Source organism: Chlorocebus sabaeus, chromosome 9 (genome assembly GCF_047675955.1).
Source record: "Chlorocebus sabaeus isolate Y175 chromosome 9, mChlSab1.0.hap1, whole genome shotgun sequence".
In the NCBI taxonomy this organism is placed as follows: Eukaryota; Metazoa; Chordata; class Mammalia; order Primates; family Cercopithecidae; genus Chlorocebus; species Chlorocebus sabaeus.
Window position 1 is genome coordinate 104788602 of NC_132912.1, and position 20461 is coordinate 104809062.

Below are 20461 nucleotides of genomic sequence, written 5' to 3' on the forward strand. Positions count from 1 at the left end.
TACTAACATAGAGGAATGGAATTTGCTCTAAAGTCACCTATTCCAGGACCCCTTGGGAGTGAGTTATATTTTGAAAATTCAATAGGAATTGGGAAGGAAAGGAATTCCAAACAGGTATTAGCATCATCAAAGACACATAAGGAAAGAAACGGCCCTGGTGTGGGGCTGGAATAAAAGTAGTTTGGTTTTAAGAGAGTATAAAGAATGACGCACAGTAGTGAGATAAAAGACTAGTCAGTGAAACCCCGTCTCTACCAAAAATACAAAAAAAAATTAGCCAGGCGTAGTGGCAGGCGCCTGTAGTCCGAGCTTCTCGGGAGGCTGAGGCAGGAGAATGGCATGAACCCGAGAAGTGGCGGAGCTTGCAGTGAGCGGAGATCGCACCACTGCAGTCCAGCCTCAGCAACAGAGTGAGACTCTGTCTCAAAAAAAAAAAAAAAAAAGACTGGAGAAGTAAATATGGTGCAGATTATGAAAGTTTTATAAGTCTAACTAGGGAGTTTGGTCTTCATCCTGTTAGTGACAGCAGACTAAGGAAGGATTTTAAGCAGGAAAGATGAGTGTAAGATATACACACTAATACCACACAGTTGTGGTGTCAGTGTGGATGATGGATTTAAAGATGGTAAGCTTGAAAGGATAGAGACTAATAAGGACTAATTATCAATTTCCTGAGACAGTTGCCATGTCTTATTTGCCTCTTGTATCCTCAGTGCCTAACACAGTACCTGGCATATAGGGGCCCAACAAATATTTGTCAAAAGAATGAATGGGCCGGGCACAGTGGCTCACGCCTGTAATCCCAGCACTTTGGGAGGCCAAGGTGGGCAGATCACCTAAGGTCAGGAGTTCGAGACCAGCCTGGCCAACATGGTGAAACCCTGTCTCTACTACAAATACAAAAATTAACTGGGTGTGGTGGTGCATGCCTGTAATCCCAGCTACTGAGGTGGCTGAAGCAAGAGAATCACTTGAACCCAGGACAGAGAGGTTGCAGTGAGTCAGGATTGCACCACTGGACTCCAGCCTAGGTGACAGAGTGAGACTCCGTCTCAAAAAAACAAAAAAGAATGAAGACATCACTGTAATAGTTCTGGTGAGAGAAAGAATAACAGAGATGGTGGGAACAGAAGAAGACAAGTATGTGGAATATGAACTGAGGTAAAATTAGCTGAACTTGGTGATCGTCTGGAGATAAAAGATGAGGGGACTTCTCATCTTTTATCTCCAGACGATCACCAAGTTCAGCTTGGGGCCTGTGAAGACAGCTGCCCCCATTCTGAAAGGGAATGAATGAGGAAGAAGAGATGCAGGAGAAACAGTGAGCTCCATTCTAGATATATCAAGCAAGAAGTACTTATGGGATGTGTCAGTGAGTACATTCAGCAAGTACCTGCAGAGTATACAACTCTGAGATCATGAAAAGAAGTTAAGGCTAAAGACAGAGACTTAGCAGTCACCAACATACAAGCAGTAGTTACAACTATGAGAATGAGGAGCTATCTGGGATTTTATCATGACATATATATGAACTGCAAAAGGCCAGAATTTAAAAATACTTCTAAGTATTAAACCTTTGTATATTCATAATTATATATTAATAACTTTTTTTGTAACCTAATCATTATAAGGATTCTCTGGTATACAGATTTATTTTAAATTTAATGAGTGACAGAAGACTGTTCTTCAAAGTTCAAACAACATTTATACAATATAGTGTCCAGGCTGGGTGCGGTGGCTCACGCCTGTAATCCCAGCACTTTGGGAGGCCAAGGCAGGCAGATCACGAGGTCAGGAAATCGAGACCATTCTGGCTAAAATGGTGAAACCTGATCTCTACTAAAAATACAAAAAAATTAGCCAGGCGTGGTGGTGGGCGCCTGTAGTCCCAGCTACTCAGGAGGCTGAGGTAGGAGAATGACGTGAACCCAGGAGGCAGAGCTTGCAGTGACCCGAGATTGCGCCACTGCACTCCAGCATGGGCGACAAGCAAGACTCCGTCTCAAAAAAAAAAAAAAAAATATATATATATATATAGTGTCCAACACTGCAAATCATATATCTGATAAGGGACATATTTAGAATACATAAAGAACTCTTATAACTCAACAATAAAAGATACCCCAATCTAGAAATGGGCAAAGGATATGAAAGACATTTCTCCAAAAAAAAGTAAAGACAGACAAAAACAACTGTTGACATAATGTGGAGAAACTTGAACCCTCATATATTGCTAGTGAAATTATAAAACGGAATAGCCACTATGGAAAAATGGTTTGGTAGTTCCTAAAATGTCAAATATAGAGTTACCATGTGACCCAGCAATTTTACACCTAGGTATATGCCCAAGAGAATTTAAAACATATGTGTGGCCTGGGTGCAGTGGGTCATGCTTATGATTTCAGCACTTTGGAAGGCTGAGGCAGGAGGATCACTTGAGGCCAAGAGTTCAAGACCAGCTGGGGCAACACAGCAAGACCTCATCTCACAAATAAATAAGAGCATACATCCATACAGAAACTTATACATGAACGTTCATAGCAGCATTATTCCTAATAGCCAAAATGTTGAAAGGACCCAAATATCTATCAACTGAGGAATGGATAGACAAAATATAGTATCTCCATCCAAAGGAATATTATTAGGCAATAAAAAGGAATGAAATACTGATACATCCTCTAATATGGATGAGCCACAAAAACATTATGTGAAGTAAATGCCAGACTCAAAAGGCCACATATGATATGATTCCATTTATATGAGGTGTCCAGAATAGCTAAACCCATTGAGACATAAAGCAGATTAATGCTTGCCAAGGGTTGAGAAGAGTGGAGAACTGGGAAATGACTGCTAATGGGTACAGGTTTTCTTTCTAGGGTGATGAAAATGTTCTGAAATTAATAGTGATGATAATTGTAGAATTCTGTGAATATACTAAAATCCACTGGATTGTACACTTTATTTATTTTCTTCTTTTTGAGACAGGGTCTTGCTCTATTGCCCAGGCTGGAGTACAGTGGCATGATCTCAGCTCACTGCAAACTCTACCTCCCAGGTTCAAGCAATCCTACCACTTCAGCCTCCCCCAACTAGCTGGGACTTACAGGCACATGCCACCATACCCAGCTAATTTCTGTATTTTTTGTAAACACTAGGTTTTGCCATGTTGCCCACACTGTTCTCAAACTCCTGAGCTCAAGCGATCCGCCTGCTCTGGCCTCCCAAAGCACTTGGATTACAGGCATGAGCCATGGCGCCTGGTCAGATTGTACAATCTAAAAGGGTGGACGTATCCTATATGAATTTTAAGGCTGTTATTTTAAAAAGATAGTGTCAAACAGCAGAAATAAAAATTCTGATAAAATCAAAGTAATTGTGCTAAATAAGCTTAAAGTTTAGAATTAAAGTTAGCCTTATATGTTAATTTGTTATATTTTAATTCATAAATGTTCTTTTTTTTTTTTTTTTTTTTTGAGACGGAGTCTCCCTCTGTCGCCCAGGCTGGAGTGCAGTGGCACGATCTCAGCTCAATGCAAGCTCCGCCTCCCAGGTTCACGCCATTCTCCTGCCTCAGCCTCCCGAGTAGTTGGGACTACAGGTGCCCGCCACCGCGCCCGGCTAGTTTTTTTTGTATTTTTTAGTACAGACGGGGTTTCACCGTGTTAGCCAGGATGGTCTCAATCTCCTGACCTCGTGATCCGCCCGTCTCGGCCTCCCAAAGTGCTGGGATTACAGGCTTGAGCCATCGCGCCTGGCCCATAAATGTTCTTAAAAATGTATGATCATATGATGATACAAGTAACAAAATAAACTATTCAGTCTTTATCCTGCAGGGAAAGAATACCTCCATTCAAATTTGAATTGAAAATTTTCCTTTATTCAGACAAAGCAAATCTGTTAAATACAAATACCCAAATGCAAGGCCAAATTCAATCATCTGTGTCTTTCTGAGTCTAAATCTTTGAGTACATTTGTCTGCTGACAGTGTCCATGAACAGCTGTCAGAAGCTGCCATCCATAGGCACATCTGCAGCTTATGCCTCACCTTCATGCACAGCTCCGCCTTGTCAAAGCCCATCAGCATGTTGATAATGTCAAACCCAGAGGTAGACTTATTCTTTTGATGGACTCCTCGAATGAGTGCGCACAGGGTCTGCAGAAATGAGACAAAGAATTCTTTCTGGAGAGGAAGTCTCAAAACTAGAAGGACACTGGGTCTGTACACCCACATTGCAGCCTCATCCTTACACAGCTGACACTCAATACATTCAATTTCTCTGAGCTCTGAGCTCCAAAACACGGTCTGAGTTTTTGTGGGGTTTTCTGTTTGATTCGGGTTTTTGTTTTTTTTTTTTTTTTTTTGAGACAAGGCCTCACTCTTCACCAAGGTTGTAGTGCAGTGGCATAATCACAGATCACTATACCCTTGACCTACTGGGCTCAGGTGATCCTCCCACCTCAGCCTTCCAAGCAGCTGAGATGACAGGTGTACTCCACCACACCCAGTTAATTTTTTTATTTTTTGTAGAGACAGGGTCTCACCACATTGCCCAGACTGGTCTCCAACACCTGGGCTCCAGTGATCCTCCTGCCTCAGCTTCCCAAAGTTCTGGAATTAGAAATGTGAGCCACTGCACCCAGCCCAGTCTGAGTCTCAACATGTGCAAAATCCAGCAAATAAAAGAGGAACAGCAACTGAGACTATTGTCATCCTCATTTTTTATTTTCTTGTCATCTTGTTTTTAAAAATTACAAGGCAGACTGGGAGGTGATATTCAAAGATTAAAAATAGTTCTTGGCCAGGTGCGGTGGCTCACGCCTGTAATCCCAGCACTTTGGGAGGCCGAGACGGGTGGATCACAGGGTCAGCAGATCGAGACCATCCTGGCTAACCTGGTGAAACCCTATCTCTACTAAAAAATACAAAAAACTAGCCGGGCGAGGTGGCGGGCGCCTGTAATCCCAGCTACTGGGGAGGCTGAGGCAGGAGAATGGCGTAAACCCGGGAGGCGGAGCTTGCAGTGAGCTGAGATCCGGCCACTGCACTCCAGCCTGGGCGACAGAGCAGACTCCGTCTCAAAAAAAAAAAAAAAAAAAATAGTTCTTGAGTTCGATCATGGGATTGGTGGAGTTTTCCTTTATTTAAAATTAATTTTGGGGCTGGACACAGTGGCTCACGCCTGTAATCCCAACACTTTGGGAGGCTGAGGCAAGTGGGTCACCTGAGGTCAGGAGTTTGAGACCAGCCTGGCCAACATGGTGAAACCCAGTCTCTGCCAAGTGCGGAGGCACATGCCTGTAATCCCAGCTACTTGGGAGGCTGAGACAGGAGAATTGCTTGAACCCAGGAGACGAATGTCGCAGTGAGCCAAGATCGCTCTATTGCACTCCAGCCTGGACAACAAGAGTGAAACTCCATCTCAAAAATAATAATAATAGGCCAGGCGCAGTGGCTCAAGCCTGTAATCCCAGCACTTTGGGAGGCCGAGACGGGAGGATCACGAGGTCAGGAGATAGAGACCATCCTGGCTAACACGGTGAAACCCCGTCTCTACTAAAAAGATACAAAAAAAAAAACTAGCCGGGCGAGGTGGCGGGCGCCTGTGGTCCCAGCTACTTGGGAGGCTGAGGCAGGAGAATGGCGTAAACCCGGGAGGCGGAGCTTGCAGTGAGCCGAGATCCGGCCACTGCACTCCAGCCTGGGCGACAGAGTGAGACTCCGTCTCAAAAAAAAAAAAAAGATAATAATAATAATTTTTTGACATTTATATTACAGTTTAACAGGTTTTTGTTTTGTTTTGTTTTTGAGACTGAGTCTCACTCTGTCACCCAGGCTGCAGTGCAGTGGCACGAGTGATCCTGGCTGACTGCAACCTCCACCTCCTAGGTTCAAGTGATTCTCATGCCTCAGTTTCCCTAGTAGCTGGGGTTACAGATATTCACCACCACGCCCAGCTAATTTTTGTAGTTTTTTAATAGAGACAGGGTTTCACCATGTTGGCCAGGGTGGTCTTGAACTCCTGACCTCAAGTGATCCACCCTCCTCAGCCTCCCAAAGTGTTGAGATTACAGGCGTGAGCCACCACGCCTAGCTGACAGTTTTTATAATTATTTTTAATAACTACAACAGTTAAGTCCCTATATAATAACCAATTGCTTCAAATCTTAAAATCTTCATAATCCTCATCCACTACTTACTAGCTGTGAGAACCTAGACACACACATTAGTTAACTTTCCAGTGGCTCAGTTTTCTCATCTATAAAGTAGGAATGATAATAATAGCATCCATCTTGTAGGAGCATTATGAGGGCTATGTGAAATAATACTGTAAAGTACTTAGTCCCTGGAACTTTGGTAGAGTTCAGTAAGTATTAGCTGTTATAACAATGTACAATATTTTATGGGTCACTAAGTGGCTTAATGTCAACTTATTTCCACTGAAATAAAACAGTTTACAATTCATGCCCACACAATGAGCACTGCAATTACGTAATTACTGGAAGTACAATTTCCAACTTTCATTGAGCCCCTACACTAAAACTTAAAATGTGGAACTTACTGTGCCAAAGATTAACGAAGCTATAGAATAAACATGGTCCATCTTTCTGGGACATCAACTCAAGCGGTAATTATTATTGCCATTCTACAGATGAGCAAACTGGGGCTCGCAAAGTGATCTAACTCATAAGTTAGAAACTTAAACCCAATCTCTCACAAGTTCCAATAAACTTATTTAACCCATCATGGATTCTTCATATTCTAAACCTGTCAATCACTGCCCTAAGTACTCTCAATCTAGGCTATACTAAACTTAACTAGACTAAATTTTAGAAACTTTGTCACCATTCATTAAGAACCTACTTCTAGAGTACTATTTGCTAAGCACTGCTCTCTGTGCACAAGGAACATTCTACTCACTGGAAACAAACTACTGAATGAAACTCTCAAAGTCTCTTCCCTCAAGAAGTCTGTAGTATATCTCCATCACCCAGCCCAATGCCTGGCACATAGCATTATTCAAGAAATAGTTGTTGAATGAATCTTATGATCATCACTTAACATAAAGAATAGTTTCCTGATGTTTTTTGAATTACAGAACCCTTTCAAAATCTTTTTTTTTTTTTTTTTTTGAGATGGAGTCTCGCTCTGTTGCCCAGGCTGGGGTGCAGGGCACAATCTCGGCTCACTGCAACCTCCGCCTCCTGGGTTCAAGTGATTCTCCTGCCTCAACCTCCTGAATAGCTGGGATTATAGGCACCCGCCACCATGCCCAGCTAATTTTTGTATTTCTAATAGAGGTGGGGTTTCACCATGTTGGCCAGGCTGGTCTCAAACTCCTGACCTCAGGTGAACCCGTCTCAGCCCTACAAAGTGCTGGGATTATAGGCGTGAGCCACCATGCCCAGCCGTCTTCTGATTTTTGATAAAGACTAATCATTCTTGCCTCAGTTTCCTATTTCTTCCCTTTCTCAAGCAAAAAAAAAAAAAAAAAAGAATTCTAACAATCTACTTTAGCATTAGATCAAATTATACAAATGGATAAGATTACTCCTAAGCGTCAATTTGTATAAATAGATGGCTAAACAAATATGGCATAAATATTTGGTAACTTAGAGAAATAAAAAAGAAAACCTCATACCTCAGAGCAACTCTAGGTTCCTCAGTTCCAACAGATGTGTTACAATTCCTTTCTCCTGTTAAACAAGACTTCCCCAGTCTCCCAGCCTTGTACCTGCAATGCATTCACAACTCGAATTGGATGCTCCTCTCCCAGAGCCTGGATGCAGTGTTGGAATAGACAATTAATATTGTCCTTGATCTTCATCAACTCCTCACCATCAAGAGATTCCAGCTTGCCTTCTAGGTACTCTAAATTCACCTGCCAAGGAAACAAATAAGGGGCAGAATGCATTTTTAGCGTAGTGCCTAGAACACATGAGAAGGCAATTTTAGTTACCAGGAAATTCCACAGATGCCACCAACTCTTACCTTCATGAGAAAGAGCTCCTCCCAAAACCGAGGACTGCACTTACTGGGGTCCTCTGTCTGAAACCAGAAGACAAGCACATTCGGCCTTCCCAGCTAACATCAAAAGCATTAAGAATACTATATATAGTCAACCTTAGTTTTCAAAATTAACTTTGAAAATTCGTGGTCATTCTAAACTGCTAGAAGGGGAAAAAGAAGAACAGTATCTCTTCGTGTTTTCTTTCCCAAGTGGAAAACCCTGTGCATGGATATATATTCTCTGCACCAAAAGTTAAATAATAGCTCAAAGAACTTCCGTAGCTGGGCGCGGTGGCTCACGCCTGTAATCCCAGCACTTTGGGAGGCCGAGGCGGGCGGATCACAAGGTCAGGAGATCGAGACCATGGTGAAACCCCGTCTCTACTAAAAAATAGAAAAAAATTAGCCGGGCGCAGTGGCGGGCGCCTGTAGTCCCAGCTACTCGGGAGGCTGAGGCAGGAGAATGGTGTGAACCCGGGAGGCGGAGCTTGCAGTGAGCCGAGATCGCGCCACTGCACTCCAGCCTGGGCGACAGAGCGAGACTCCGTCTCAAAAAAAAAAAAAAAAAAAAAAAAAAAAAGAACTTCCGTAAAATATTTATCTTCTAGCAAGAAATGAACATAAACATCAGAATAAGTTAGTCACATCACAACATGTCTCCCATGCATTGGTACAGTGTTGTTTTCAAACCTATTCACATATGTGAAATACAATCCAGTGAGCCAGGAAGGATAGATATTATCACCGTCCTCCCATTTTAGGAAAAGAGTCCACAAAGTTAAGTGACTTACACAAGTGCAGGAGCCAGAATTCAGATCACTTCAGTAATACTGCGGTGGTTTTTACAGCATGCTGTGTTGACTGCTTCTACTTGCCCTCCATATGCATTTAGTCTTCTGTACAGAGCTTTTAATGTGTTCTAAATTTCTTAATTTAAATTCATCCAAAGAGTAAGCAAAATTATCATGCTAAAATCCAAAATTTCCTAGCAATAATTTTCAAACAAATTCTAGAAAGTCAGAGGCTGCTGGTTAATGGGTAAAATAAGAAAAACAGAACCTCGGCCAGGCGCGGTGGCTCACGCCTGTAATTCCAGCACTTTGGGAGGCTGAGGTGGGCCGACCACGAGGTCACGAGATCAAGACCATCCTGGTTAATATGATGAAATCTCGTCTCTCCTAAAAATACAAAAAATTAGCCGGGTGTGGTGGTGGATGCCTGTAGTCCCAGCTACTTGGGAGGCTGAGGCAGGAGAATGGCATGAACCCGGGAGGTGGAGCTTCCAGTGAGCCGATATCGCACTGCTGCACTCCAGCCTGGGCAACAGAGCGAGACACCGTCTCAAAAAAAAAAAAGAAAAGAAAAAGAGAATCCCTACTTTAAAGAAAGGAGAATGACATAAAATAAGCAGGTCAATAGCCCACTACCACCTTATTTTCAGTGAACCTTTTTTTTTTTTTTTTTGAGACAGAGTCACGCTCTGTTGCCCAGGCTGGAGTGCAGCGGCGCAATCTCCGCTCACTGCGACCTCCACCTCCCGGGTTCACACCATTCTCCTGCCTCAGCCTCCCAAGTAGCTGGGACTACAGGCGCCCGCCACCACGCTTGGCCAATTTTTTTGTATTTTTAGTAGAGACGGGGTTTCACCGTGTTAGCCAGGATGGTCTCAATCTCCCAGCCTCGTGATCCGCCCACCTCAGCCTCCCAAAGTGCTGGGATTACAGGCGTGAGCCACCGCGCCTGTCCTTAAGTTCACCTTTTAAAACTACTACCAGGAGACAGCCAAGTGCAGTGGCCCATGCCTGTAATCTCAGCACTTTGGAAGGCCAATGTGGGCAGATCACTTGAGGCCAGGAGTTCAAGACTAGCCTGGCCAAGATGACAAAACCCGTCTCTACTAAAAATACAAAAATTAGCCAGGCATAGTGGCATGGGCCTGTAGTCCCAGCTACTTGGGAGGCTGAGGCAGGAGAATTGCTTGAAGCCAGGAGGTGGAGGTTGCAGTGACCCAAGCTCACGCCACTGCACTCCAGCCTAGGTGACAGATAAGTAAATAAAAAATAAAAATAAAGCCAGGCGCGGTGGCTCACACCTGTAATCCCAGCAGCACTTTGGGAGGCCGAGGCAGGGGGATCACCTGAGGTCGGGAGTTCAAGACCAGCCTGACCAACATGGAGTAACCCCATCTCTACTCAAAATACAAAATTAGCCGGGCATGGTGGTACATGCCTGTAATCCCAGCTACTCGGGAGGCTGAGGCAGAATCGCTTGAACCCAGGAGGCAAAGGGTGCGGAGAGCCGAGATCACGCCATTGCACTCCACCCTGGGCAACAAGAGCAAAACTCCATCTCAAAAACATAAATAAAAAATAAAAATAAATAAGTAAATAGGCCAGGCACAGTGGCTCACGCCTATAATATCAACACTTTGTAGGGCTGAGGCAGGTGGGTCACCTGAGGTCAAGAGTTCAAGACCAACCTGGCCAACATGGTGAAACCCCATCTCCACTAAACATACAAAAATGGCTGGGCACAGTGGCTCACGCCTGTAATCCCACCACTTTGGGAAGCCAAGGCCGAGACGGCCGGATCATGAGGTTAGGAGATTGAGGCCATCCTGGCTAACACAGTGAAATAAAAAACACAAAAAATTAGCCAGGTGTGGTGGCAGGTGCCTGTAATCCCAGCTATTCAGGAGGCAGGAGAATTGCTTGAACCCGGGAGGTGGAGGTTGCAGTGAGCCATGACCGTGCCACTGCACTCCAACCTGGGCAACAGAGTGAGAGACAGTCTCAAAAAAGAAACAAAACAAAACAAAAATCAGCCAGGCATGGTGGCATGCACCTGTAATTCCAATTACTTGGGAGGCTAAGGCAGGAGAACTGCTTGAACCCAGGAGGTGGAAGCTGCAGTGAGCCAAGATCATGCCACTGCTCTCCAGCCTGGGCAACAGAGCAAGACACCATCTCAAAATAAATGAATAAATAATTGATTATTAATTAAAATAAAACAGCATAAAATTACTACCAGTAACTAATGTCATCAGTAGTTAAGTCCTGATCTAATAATAAAATATTAATAATCTCTTCTGGATTTTGTTTTCCTTTTTTTTTTTTTTTGAGATGGAGTCTTGCTCTGTCACCCAGCCTGGAGTGCAATGGCATGATCTCAGCTCACTGCAACCTCTGCCTCCTGGGTGCAAGAAATTCTCTTGCCTCAGACTCACATAAATAGCTGGGATTACAGGCATGTATCACCACACCCGGCTAATTTTTGCATTTTTAGTAGAGATGGGGTTTCACCATCTTGGCCAGCTGGTCTCAAACACCTGACCTCATGTGATCTGCCCCCCTTGGCCTCACAAACTGCTGGGATTACAGGCGTGAGCCACCACGCCTAGCTTCTTCTGGATTTTTAATTGAGAATGGCATAAAGAAGCAGTATCTCTGGACTTCTCACAATGTCCTCATTTAGTGAATTCTTTTTTTAAAATTAATTATTGGTCCAAAATAAATAAAAAAATAAATAAAATATTATTTATTTACTTATTTTAGAAACAGGTTCTCACTCTGTCACCCAGGCTGGGTGCAATGGTGCAATTATAGCTAGCTGCTGCCTTGAACTCCTGTGCTCAAGGGATCCTCTCACCTCAGCCTCCTATAGTAGCTAGGAGTAGCTAGTACTAGCTGGAACTACAGATGCATACTACTACACCCACCTAATTTTGTTGTTAGAGATGGGGGTCTCGATATGTTGCCAGAGATGGTCTCAAACTCCTGGCCTCAAGCAATCCATGCACCTCAGCCTCCCAGGATAGCTGGGACTACAGGTGTGAGCTACCACACCCAGCCACTTAATGTATTCTATCTATCACTTTCTCTCAAGTCCTGCTTCCTAGCAGGGGTCACAGTTTGACCCTAACACTTCTATAATATCATTGTATTGCCTACAAATGAAACTCAGGGAATTCATGGAACTGGCACTTCCTATCCCCAAAGCTCACTAAATCAGGAGTTGTACACATCAAGCTTGCATAACAAAGAAAGAATCCTTTTTTTTTTTTTTTTTTTTTTTGAGACGAGTCTCACTCTCACTCTGTCCACCAGGCTGGAGTGCAGTGGCCTGATCTCGGCTCACTGCAAGCTCCACCTCCCGTGTTCATGCCATTCTCCTGCCTTAGCCTCCCCAGTAGCTGGGACTACAGGCGCCCGCCACCATACCTCATTAATTTTTTGTATCTTTAGTAGAGACATGGTTTCACCGTGTTAGCCAGGATGGTCTCAATCTCCTGACCTTGTGATTTGCCCGCCTCGGCCTCCCAAAGTGCTGGAATTACAGGCATGAGACACCACTCCTGGCCAAAAGAATCCTAATAGGATACTAGCACCTACTTATTTTCTCTGTATAGTTGCTTGTACTGGCCTGGGCAATCTGTATTAATCTTCTGCACTCTGTTTCCAAGGCTTGCCAAAGTTAGGTATTTTAGTGGACTGAATTATTTATTCTGAGCCATGGCTTTGGAGTCAGGCACCAGGGTTCAAATCACAGCTCCATCACCTTCCAGCAGAGATCTCAAATAACTTCATCTGTTAAATGAGGGTACTACCAGTGCCCTCACGGAATTCCAGTAAGAATTAGAACTCCTCTATATTTAGTGATACATTTAGAATACTCCAGGCACATAGTAGAAACCCAATACATGGTCTTTTCTTTTCTTTTCTTTTGACATAGGGTCTCACTCTCTTGCCCAGGCTGGAATGCAGTGGCGTGATCACGGCTCACAGTAGCCTTGACCTCCTGGGCTTAAGCAATCCTCCCATTTCAGCCTCCCAAGGAGCTGGGACTACAGGCACATGCCACCACACCTGGATAATTTTTGTATTTTTTTTGTAGAGAGGAGGTTTTGCCATGTTGCCCAGGCTGGTCTTGAACCAGCCTGGGCAACATGGCTCAAGAGATCCACCCACTCAGCCTCCCAAAGTGCTAGGATTACAGGCATGAGCCACCACACCCAGCCAGTAATTCTTTTTGTAAGTATTATTCTACTTTATGCATACTACTTATGACCAGAATTTCAGAAGGCAGGTACCCCTGTAGCATATCTAATTAATCTTCCCTCATAGGGTATTTTTTTTTTTTGAGATGGGGTCTCACTCTGTTGCCCAGGTTGGAGTGCAGTGGCACAATCTCAGCTCACTGCAACATCCGCCTCCCGGCTTCAAGAGATTCTTGTGCCTCAGCCTCCCGAATAGCTGGTGCACTTACAGAAGTGCACCACCATGCCCGGCTAATTTTTGTATTTTTAGTAGAAACGGGGTTTCACCATGTTGGTCCGGCTGGTCTCGAACTTTGACCTTGTGATCCACCCGCCTCAGCCTCCCAAAGTGCTGGGATTACAGGCGTGAGCTATCGCACCCAGCCTCTGATAGGGTATATTTTACAATATAGGCTTGGACCATGTTCAATCAGTTCTGAAGACCCAAAGAAATCTCCAACCCAATTGCTAATAATTCCTCAGTTATCCCATATAGCTGGAGAATGAGATAGTCCTAAGTAATTATTTCATTTACCAACAACTTGAGATGGAATATAATAATGTATCCTTTAAAAGTATCTGAATTATAGAATTCTAGGTCCAAAAGAAACTTCATGGGACATCTAGGATAAGAGAGTCCTAAGTCAGATCATAAGGAGAACAAGTCTTTCTTTAAAATATTCAGAAAAGGAGCTTCCCCAGCCTTCCTCCCTCCTTTCAATTGTTTTACCTGGCTCATGGCAACAACCTATAAGGACAACACAATAACAATCTATGTTAATTAATACATGATTATAATCTCTACTCTGAGAGCTTTCATTTTTGCCCTCAAACCCTCTTTCTCTCCTCCCTCCCACATCCCCCAAGGAACCTGAAGGTAGCAGGCAGAGGTAAGGGTATTTCTCATTTTGAACTAAGAAACTAAAGAGTCAAGCTGTACACAACAGGGCTGCAGGCCTTACCATGAAGATCTCATCATACATCAGCACCACTTTTTCCTTCAGTGGTTTTTTGGAGGCTGAAGATTTCCGGAGCAAACCCCCACGTTTCTCTACCTGTGCCATGGTTAGAGAATCTGTGAACAGAAAGTCACATTTTAGAATAGTGAAAATACTCAGTATGATAATACAAATGGCTGATATATGTCATATATTTGTCCAAGCCCATAGAATATACAACACCAAGAGTGAACTATAATGTAAACTGTGGACTTTGGGTGGTAACAATATATGAATGCAAGTTCATCATTTATAACAAATGCCACTCTAGTAGGGGATGCTGTTAATAGAGGAGGCAGTGCATATGTGAAGGAAGCAGACATATGGGATATTTCTGCCCTCTCCTTTCAATTTTGCTGTGAACCTAAAAACAGCTCTAAAACAAGTAAGTCTTAGAAAAGAAAAGAAAGCCAGTCAGTGGCAGAATGCTCTCCAAGGTGCTGGAGTCACTGACATACCACTTAATGAGAAAATGTTTAGGAAAAATAACTGATAAACATCCATGCTACAGATCTTGTACATCTGTCCAACACTCTCCTCCCTGACTAGCTAATGCCAAGGTTTAAATCATTACTTGGCCAACAGCACAACACATTTTACATCCTTAAAATGTGCCAGTGGACAAGGCTTAAAGCAGATCCAAAACCAAACACAAAGGTGTAACTCGCTCCATCTGTAATAGGTCTGGCCATATATTTGAGGTTGATGGAAGGAAGGCTGCAAAGCACACACTGCCCACAGACTGATGGTGAAGTTAAATTTCAAATATTGATCGAGCTGGACCATTAAGGCAGGAAGTGTGCTGCAGATTGATGTGCTTCATTGATTTCCCCAAAGTAAGTAGGTCCTCGTCACTGCAAAGTACTTGGCCTTCACTGCCTCATAAATCACACTGCACTTGACTGTCTTTAGATCTAAATTCCTCTGGAAAGAGACCCAAGGCAGAAAATAGCAGCCAAGAGGCCAAAAAAATCTGATTTCAAAATAACTGAATAGAGTAATATACTACTTTCAAATTTAATTGTGTGTGTATATATATATAAAAAATACTACTGCAGATCAAACTCCAATGTACTTTTCAATTCTATATAAAAGTAGTTCCATGAATCATGCCCAAATGTTCCCATCTTGCTTTAAGGAATTCTCAATTTTTTTTTTTCAATGGAGAACCTGAAATCCCACAGGTCTTCACTGAGAATTTACACATATTCCCTTCCCCTCCCAGGTTCTTTTCATTATTAACAAAGTTCCTCTCTTTCCTTTAAATCCTGTGCTCTAGATATGAAACTTAGTCTCATCCAATGACAAGTATGCAGGATAGGGAGGGGCCAGATTTTACTTCCAGACAAATCCAACACAGCAGACCTAATTTTGATCAATGACTTTTGGAAAATATGCACTATCTTTCTGATCAAAATCAAAATTTTGTTTAAGGAAGAGATGCATCCAATAGTACAAAAGATTGTATCTTAGACATTGTCCTTCTCTAACACATATAGGCAAAAGAGGAGATTCATCTTTGAGCATACACTAAAGCACAGGAAACTTCACCAACTAGATATTTTTATTTTATTTTTAGACTTTTTTTTTTTTTTTTTTTGAGAGGTAGTCTTGTCCTGTCACCCTCGCTGGAGTACAATGGTGCGATCTCAGCTCAGTGAAACCTCTGCCTCCCGGGTTCAAGTGATTCTCCTGCCTCAGCCTCCTGAGTAGCTGGGATTACAGGGGCATACTACCACGCCTGGCTAATTTTTTGTATCTTTAGTAGAGACAGGGTTTCACCATGTTGGCCAGGCAGCTCTCAAACTCCTGAACTCGTGATCTGCCTACCTCAGGCTCCCAAAGTGCTGGGATTACAGGTGTGAGCCACCGCCCCCAGCCTGACCTAAAATTTTACTAGGACCTATCTCTATCGAGGCTTAACTTAGCCCTCAAATTCCGTTATGGTCTAGAGGGAACTGATGAAAAAAACAGTAACAATAACAAAAAGAGAAAACTATTTGGGGCAATTAACATTATATTGATCATGGCTTTTCCTTAAAGCATGAAATACAGCCTCCATTCAAAACTTTCTTGTGTCTTTTTAAATATGTTGTCAAGAGGAAAATGTCCTTATTCAGGAAAAATAAATTGGAAATCAAGAGATTCCTATTAGAATAAACCAAAAGCAATGCAATTCTAAACTTAGTGGATATGGATCCTGCCTGTGCTCAGCTTCAACCAGTTGATTAGCAGGAAGAGTGGAAACCACAAGTTCTCAGACATGAAAAGTACATGTTTACAAATATCCCCTTCTGAGGATTTATAATTGGGTTACAGCTAATCAATGTCCACCCCAAATCTAATAAACTCACTTTCTCTATTTCAGAATCAATACTTTCTAATAAGCAAAGGGAACAGGAGAGGAGGGAAAAACAATTCCAATACAAACTACCAAATTTCCTAAGAAATTAAATTATTTTCATCATTCTCCTTCCATCTGGAGCAGCAGGAAAATCAGCCAAGGCCTCAACTCATTACTCTCTGTCATCACAGGCAACTGGAATTTACCACCCAAGCTGCCTGAAATGTGACTGGAAACTGACAACATAAAGTCTTCTCCTCCTGCCAGCACGCCTACCCAGGGAGTTTCTAAGGTGGCAGACTGGGAAAACTATAGAACTCTAACAAAACTTTTGCTCTGGGTCTCAGAAATTAAGCCTATGCTCCTAACTTTGAAAGTAAAAAAATATCGGCCGGGCGTAGTGGCTCACGCCTGTAATCCTAACACTTTGGGAGGCCAAGACGGGTAGATCACCTGAGGTTGGGAGTTCAAGATCAGCCTGACCAACACAGAGAAACCCCGTCTCTGCTAAAAATACAAAATTAGCCAAGCATGGTGGTGCATGCCTGTAATCCCAGCCACTCAGGAGGCTGAGGCAGGAGAATCGCTTGAACGTGGGAGGTAGAGGTTGCAGTGAGCCGAGATCGCGTCACTGCACTCCAGCCTGGGCAACAAGAGGGAAACTCCATCTCTAAGAAAAAGTAAAATATCTGATTGGTAGAGCAGAAAGTTGCAGCACATCAGTAATGTGAATATAATCTGTACATTCTCAAGCACTTTTTTCCTATTTCACAACCATCCCCCTCCTACCCAGAGGAGAGAACCAGCATCAGCTGAGAAGCTGCAAGGCATAATGGAACAAGCAACCAGCAGAAATGAGACTAGAACACAGGTCTCCCAACCAACTCGGTGACATAGACAAGTCATTGTGCCTCTCAGTTTCCTCACAAGTAAAACAAGAGGATTGAACCAGACTATTATCTAATGATTCTCTCAGCGTCACTGAAATACCACAAATATATAAAAAGCACCTAAAGCCCTAGTTCAGGCATTATAAGATAAAGAGGGGAAACTCCAGACCTGATTCTCTGGGAGCTCATAATCTACTGGCAGAGACAGACACATAAAAACCCATAGTGCAAAGCAAATCATGAGAAATTTATACAGTAGAAATACAAAGAAAATGCTATGGGATAATAAGGGAGGAAAAAAAACATTCTATGACTATGCTATGACCTCTGTTGATCCAAGCTTTTAAATCCTTCTGGTAAAGAAGCAAACACAGCAAAGGCACAGTAATACCACAGAAATGTCAGTTTAGGCTTTAAGACTGTCTCAGAAATAAGACATAGACAAACTGTAAAAAGAGAATCAGGCGCCTGTAATCCCAGCACTTTGGGAGGCCGAGACGGGCAGATCACGAGGTCAGGAGATGGAGACCATCCTGGCTAACACGGTGAAACCCCGTCTCTACTAAACAAAATACAAAAAATTAGCCGGGCGTGGTGGCAGGCGCCTGTAGTCCCAGCTACTCGGGAGGCTGAGGCAGGAGAATGGCGTGAACCCGGGAGGCAGAGCTTGCAGTGAGCCGAGATCGTGCCACCGCACTCCAGCGTGGGCGACAGTGCAAGACTCTGTCTCAAAAAAAAAAAGAATCAGGCAACTTTTCAATACTAATTTCACCTACTATCAAACTTACAAATGATTTCAAATCCCCTCAACTGAATGGTAAATCAATGAAGGTTTTTATTCCTAAACCTGAAAGACTGTTAGCCACATGAGCTGCTGCCAACTTCTCTCTGGAAGATCCAAGTCATACAACTTTTTTTTGTTTTTTGAGACAGAGTCTCACTGTGTCACCCAGGCTGGAGTGCAGTGGTGCAATCTCAGCTCACTGCAACCTCCACCTCCTGGGTTTAAGTGATTCTCGTGCCTCAGCCTTGTGAGTAGCTGGGACCACAGGTGTGCGCTACCACATCCAGCTAATTTTTTTTTTTTTTTTTTTTTTGAGACGGAGTCTCGCTCTGTCGCCCAGGCTGGAGTGCAGCGGCACCATCTTGGCTCACTGCAAGCTCTGCCTCTCAGGTTCACGCCACTCTCCTGCCTCAGCCTCCCAAGTAGCTGGGACTACAGGCGCCCGACACCACACCCGAATACTTTTTTTGTATTTTTAGTAGAGACAGGGTTTCACCACGTTAGCCAGATGGTCTCGATCCCTTGACCTCATAATCCACCCGCCTGAGCCTCCCAAAGTGCTAGGATTACAGGCGTGAGCCACCGCGCCCGGCCTAATTTTTGTATTTTTAGTAGAGACAGGGTTTCACCATGTTGGCCAAGCTGGTCTTGAATGCCTGACCTCAAATCTGCCTGCCTCTGTCTCCCAAAGTGCTGAGATTACAGGTGTGATACAACTTTTTAAGATCTGTGTCTTGGGGGTTGGGAGGGAAGGGTCGGAGGAGATCTGTATCTTAAGCAATCCAGCCACACACTTCTTAAATGCACATGATTTCACATCCTTGCAGGATGAAGTGGCCAAATGTTAAGATTTTAAAACCTAAAGCCAAATTCTTCAACTGTCTAATAAGCAAGGAATGCCAGTTATACTTAGCTAGTTGGTTATTCATTTATTTTACTGTCTTCTTGAGCCTAGTGCCAACTCTAGTACCAAAAAATGAAGTTAATAGAAATTCACCCTAATTTCCAGAGTTACCACAGTTAATCTATCAAAAGCCTTAGGTTTGGCAGGGCATGATGGCTCATGGCTGTAATCCCACCACTTTGGGAGGCCAAGGCATAGGGATCACCTAAAGTAAGGAGTTGGAGACCAGCCTGACCAACATGGTGAAACCCCATCTCTACTAAAAATACAAAATTAGCCAGGTGTGGTGGCGCATGCCTGTAATCCCAACTACTTGGCAGGCTGAGGCAGAGAAATCGCTTGAACCCAGGAGACGGAGGTTGCAGTGAGCTGAGATTGTGCCATCGCACTCTAACCTGGACAACGAGAGTGAAATTCCATCTAAAAAAAAAAAAAAAGCCTTAAGTTTTAGTTCCAAGTCTTATACAATCATTCTATAATGCTAATTTTATTTTTCCTTTCCTGGGCCTCAATTTGCCAATCTGTAGAAGGAAGCAAAGGAACACTCCCTGTGCATTTTCAAATTTAACAGTCCAGAGTTCTAGGGTTCTAGGTTAACTTTTTTTTTTTTTTTTTGAGACGGAGTCTTGCTCCGTCGCCCAGGCTGGAGTGCGGTGGTGCAACCTTGGCTCACTGCAAGCTCCGCCTCCCAGGTTCACACCATTCTCCTCAATCAGCCTCCTGAGTAGCTGGGACTACAGGCACCTGCCACCACGCCCGGCTAATTTTTTGTATTTTTAGTAGAGACAGGGTTTCACCATGTTAGCCAGGATGGTCTCAATCTCCTGACCTCGTGATCTGCCCGCCTCGGCCTCCCAAAGTGCTGGGATTACAGGCATGAGCCACCACGCCCAGCTTTTTTTTTTTTTTTTATGTGACAGAGTCTGTCTCTGTTGTCCAGATTGGATGCAGTGAGCTGATCTGAGCTTACTGCAACCTCCACCTCCTGGGCACAAGCCATCCTCCTGCTTCAGCCTCCCAAGTAGCTAGAACTATAGGTACACACACCCCACAAAATTCACAACCAGCTAAATTTTGTAATTTTTATAGAGACAGGATTTTGCCATGTTGCCCTGGCTGGTTTCAAACTCAAGCAATCCACCTGCCTCAGCCTCCCAAAGTGCTAGAATTACAGGCATGAGCCACTGTACTCAGTCTTACGTTCACATTTGTAATGGACTGTCACCAAGTATCACCCTCTCTTCACACTGAGGCAAACAAAAACAATGCTATAGCTAGATGCCAAGGTAAACATCCTAAAATATTTCAACCAGTATAGAAGGAAAAAAAGAGAATAAAAGAAAAGAAGGGGAAAGAAGGAAAATGAATAAAAGTAAATGTGCACACCAGGCATGGTGGCTCATACCTGTAATTCCAGCACTTTAGGAAGCCAAAGCGGGCAGATCACATGAGCTCAGGAGTTCGAGACCAGCCTGGGCAACGTGGCAAAATCCCATCT

At 43.5% G+C, this 20461-nt stretch overlaps 1 protein-coding gene across 3 annotated transcripts in view; it reads right to left on the minus strand.

Annotated features, from left to right (window-relative positions):
• Positions 1-20461, minus strand: part of ARMH3 (armadillo like helical domain containing 3) — a 227652-nt gene that overhangs the window by 193598 nt on the left and 13593 nt on the right. For all 3 annotated transcript variants that reach the window (XM_038009495.2, XM_038009496.2, XM_073019294.1), the window contains exons 2-5: positions 14006-14118; positions 7991-8047; positions 7734-7880; positions 4046-4153 (exon numbers count right to left, since the gene is read on the minus strand). In XM_038009495.2, the coding sequence (XP_037865423.1) occupies positions 4046-4153; positions 7734-7880; positions 7991-8047; positions 14006-14107 (414 nt within the window). In that variant the 5' untranslated portion in view covers positions 14108-14118. The remainder of the gene's footprint in view (positions 1-4045; positions 4154-7733; positions 7881-7990; positions 8048-14005; positions 14119-20461) is intronic.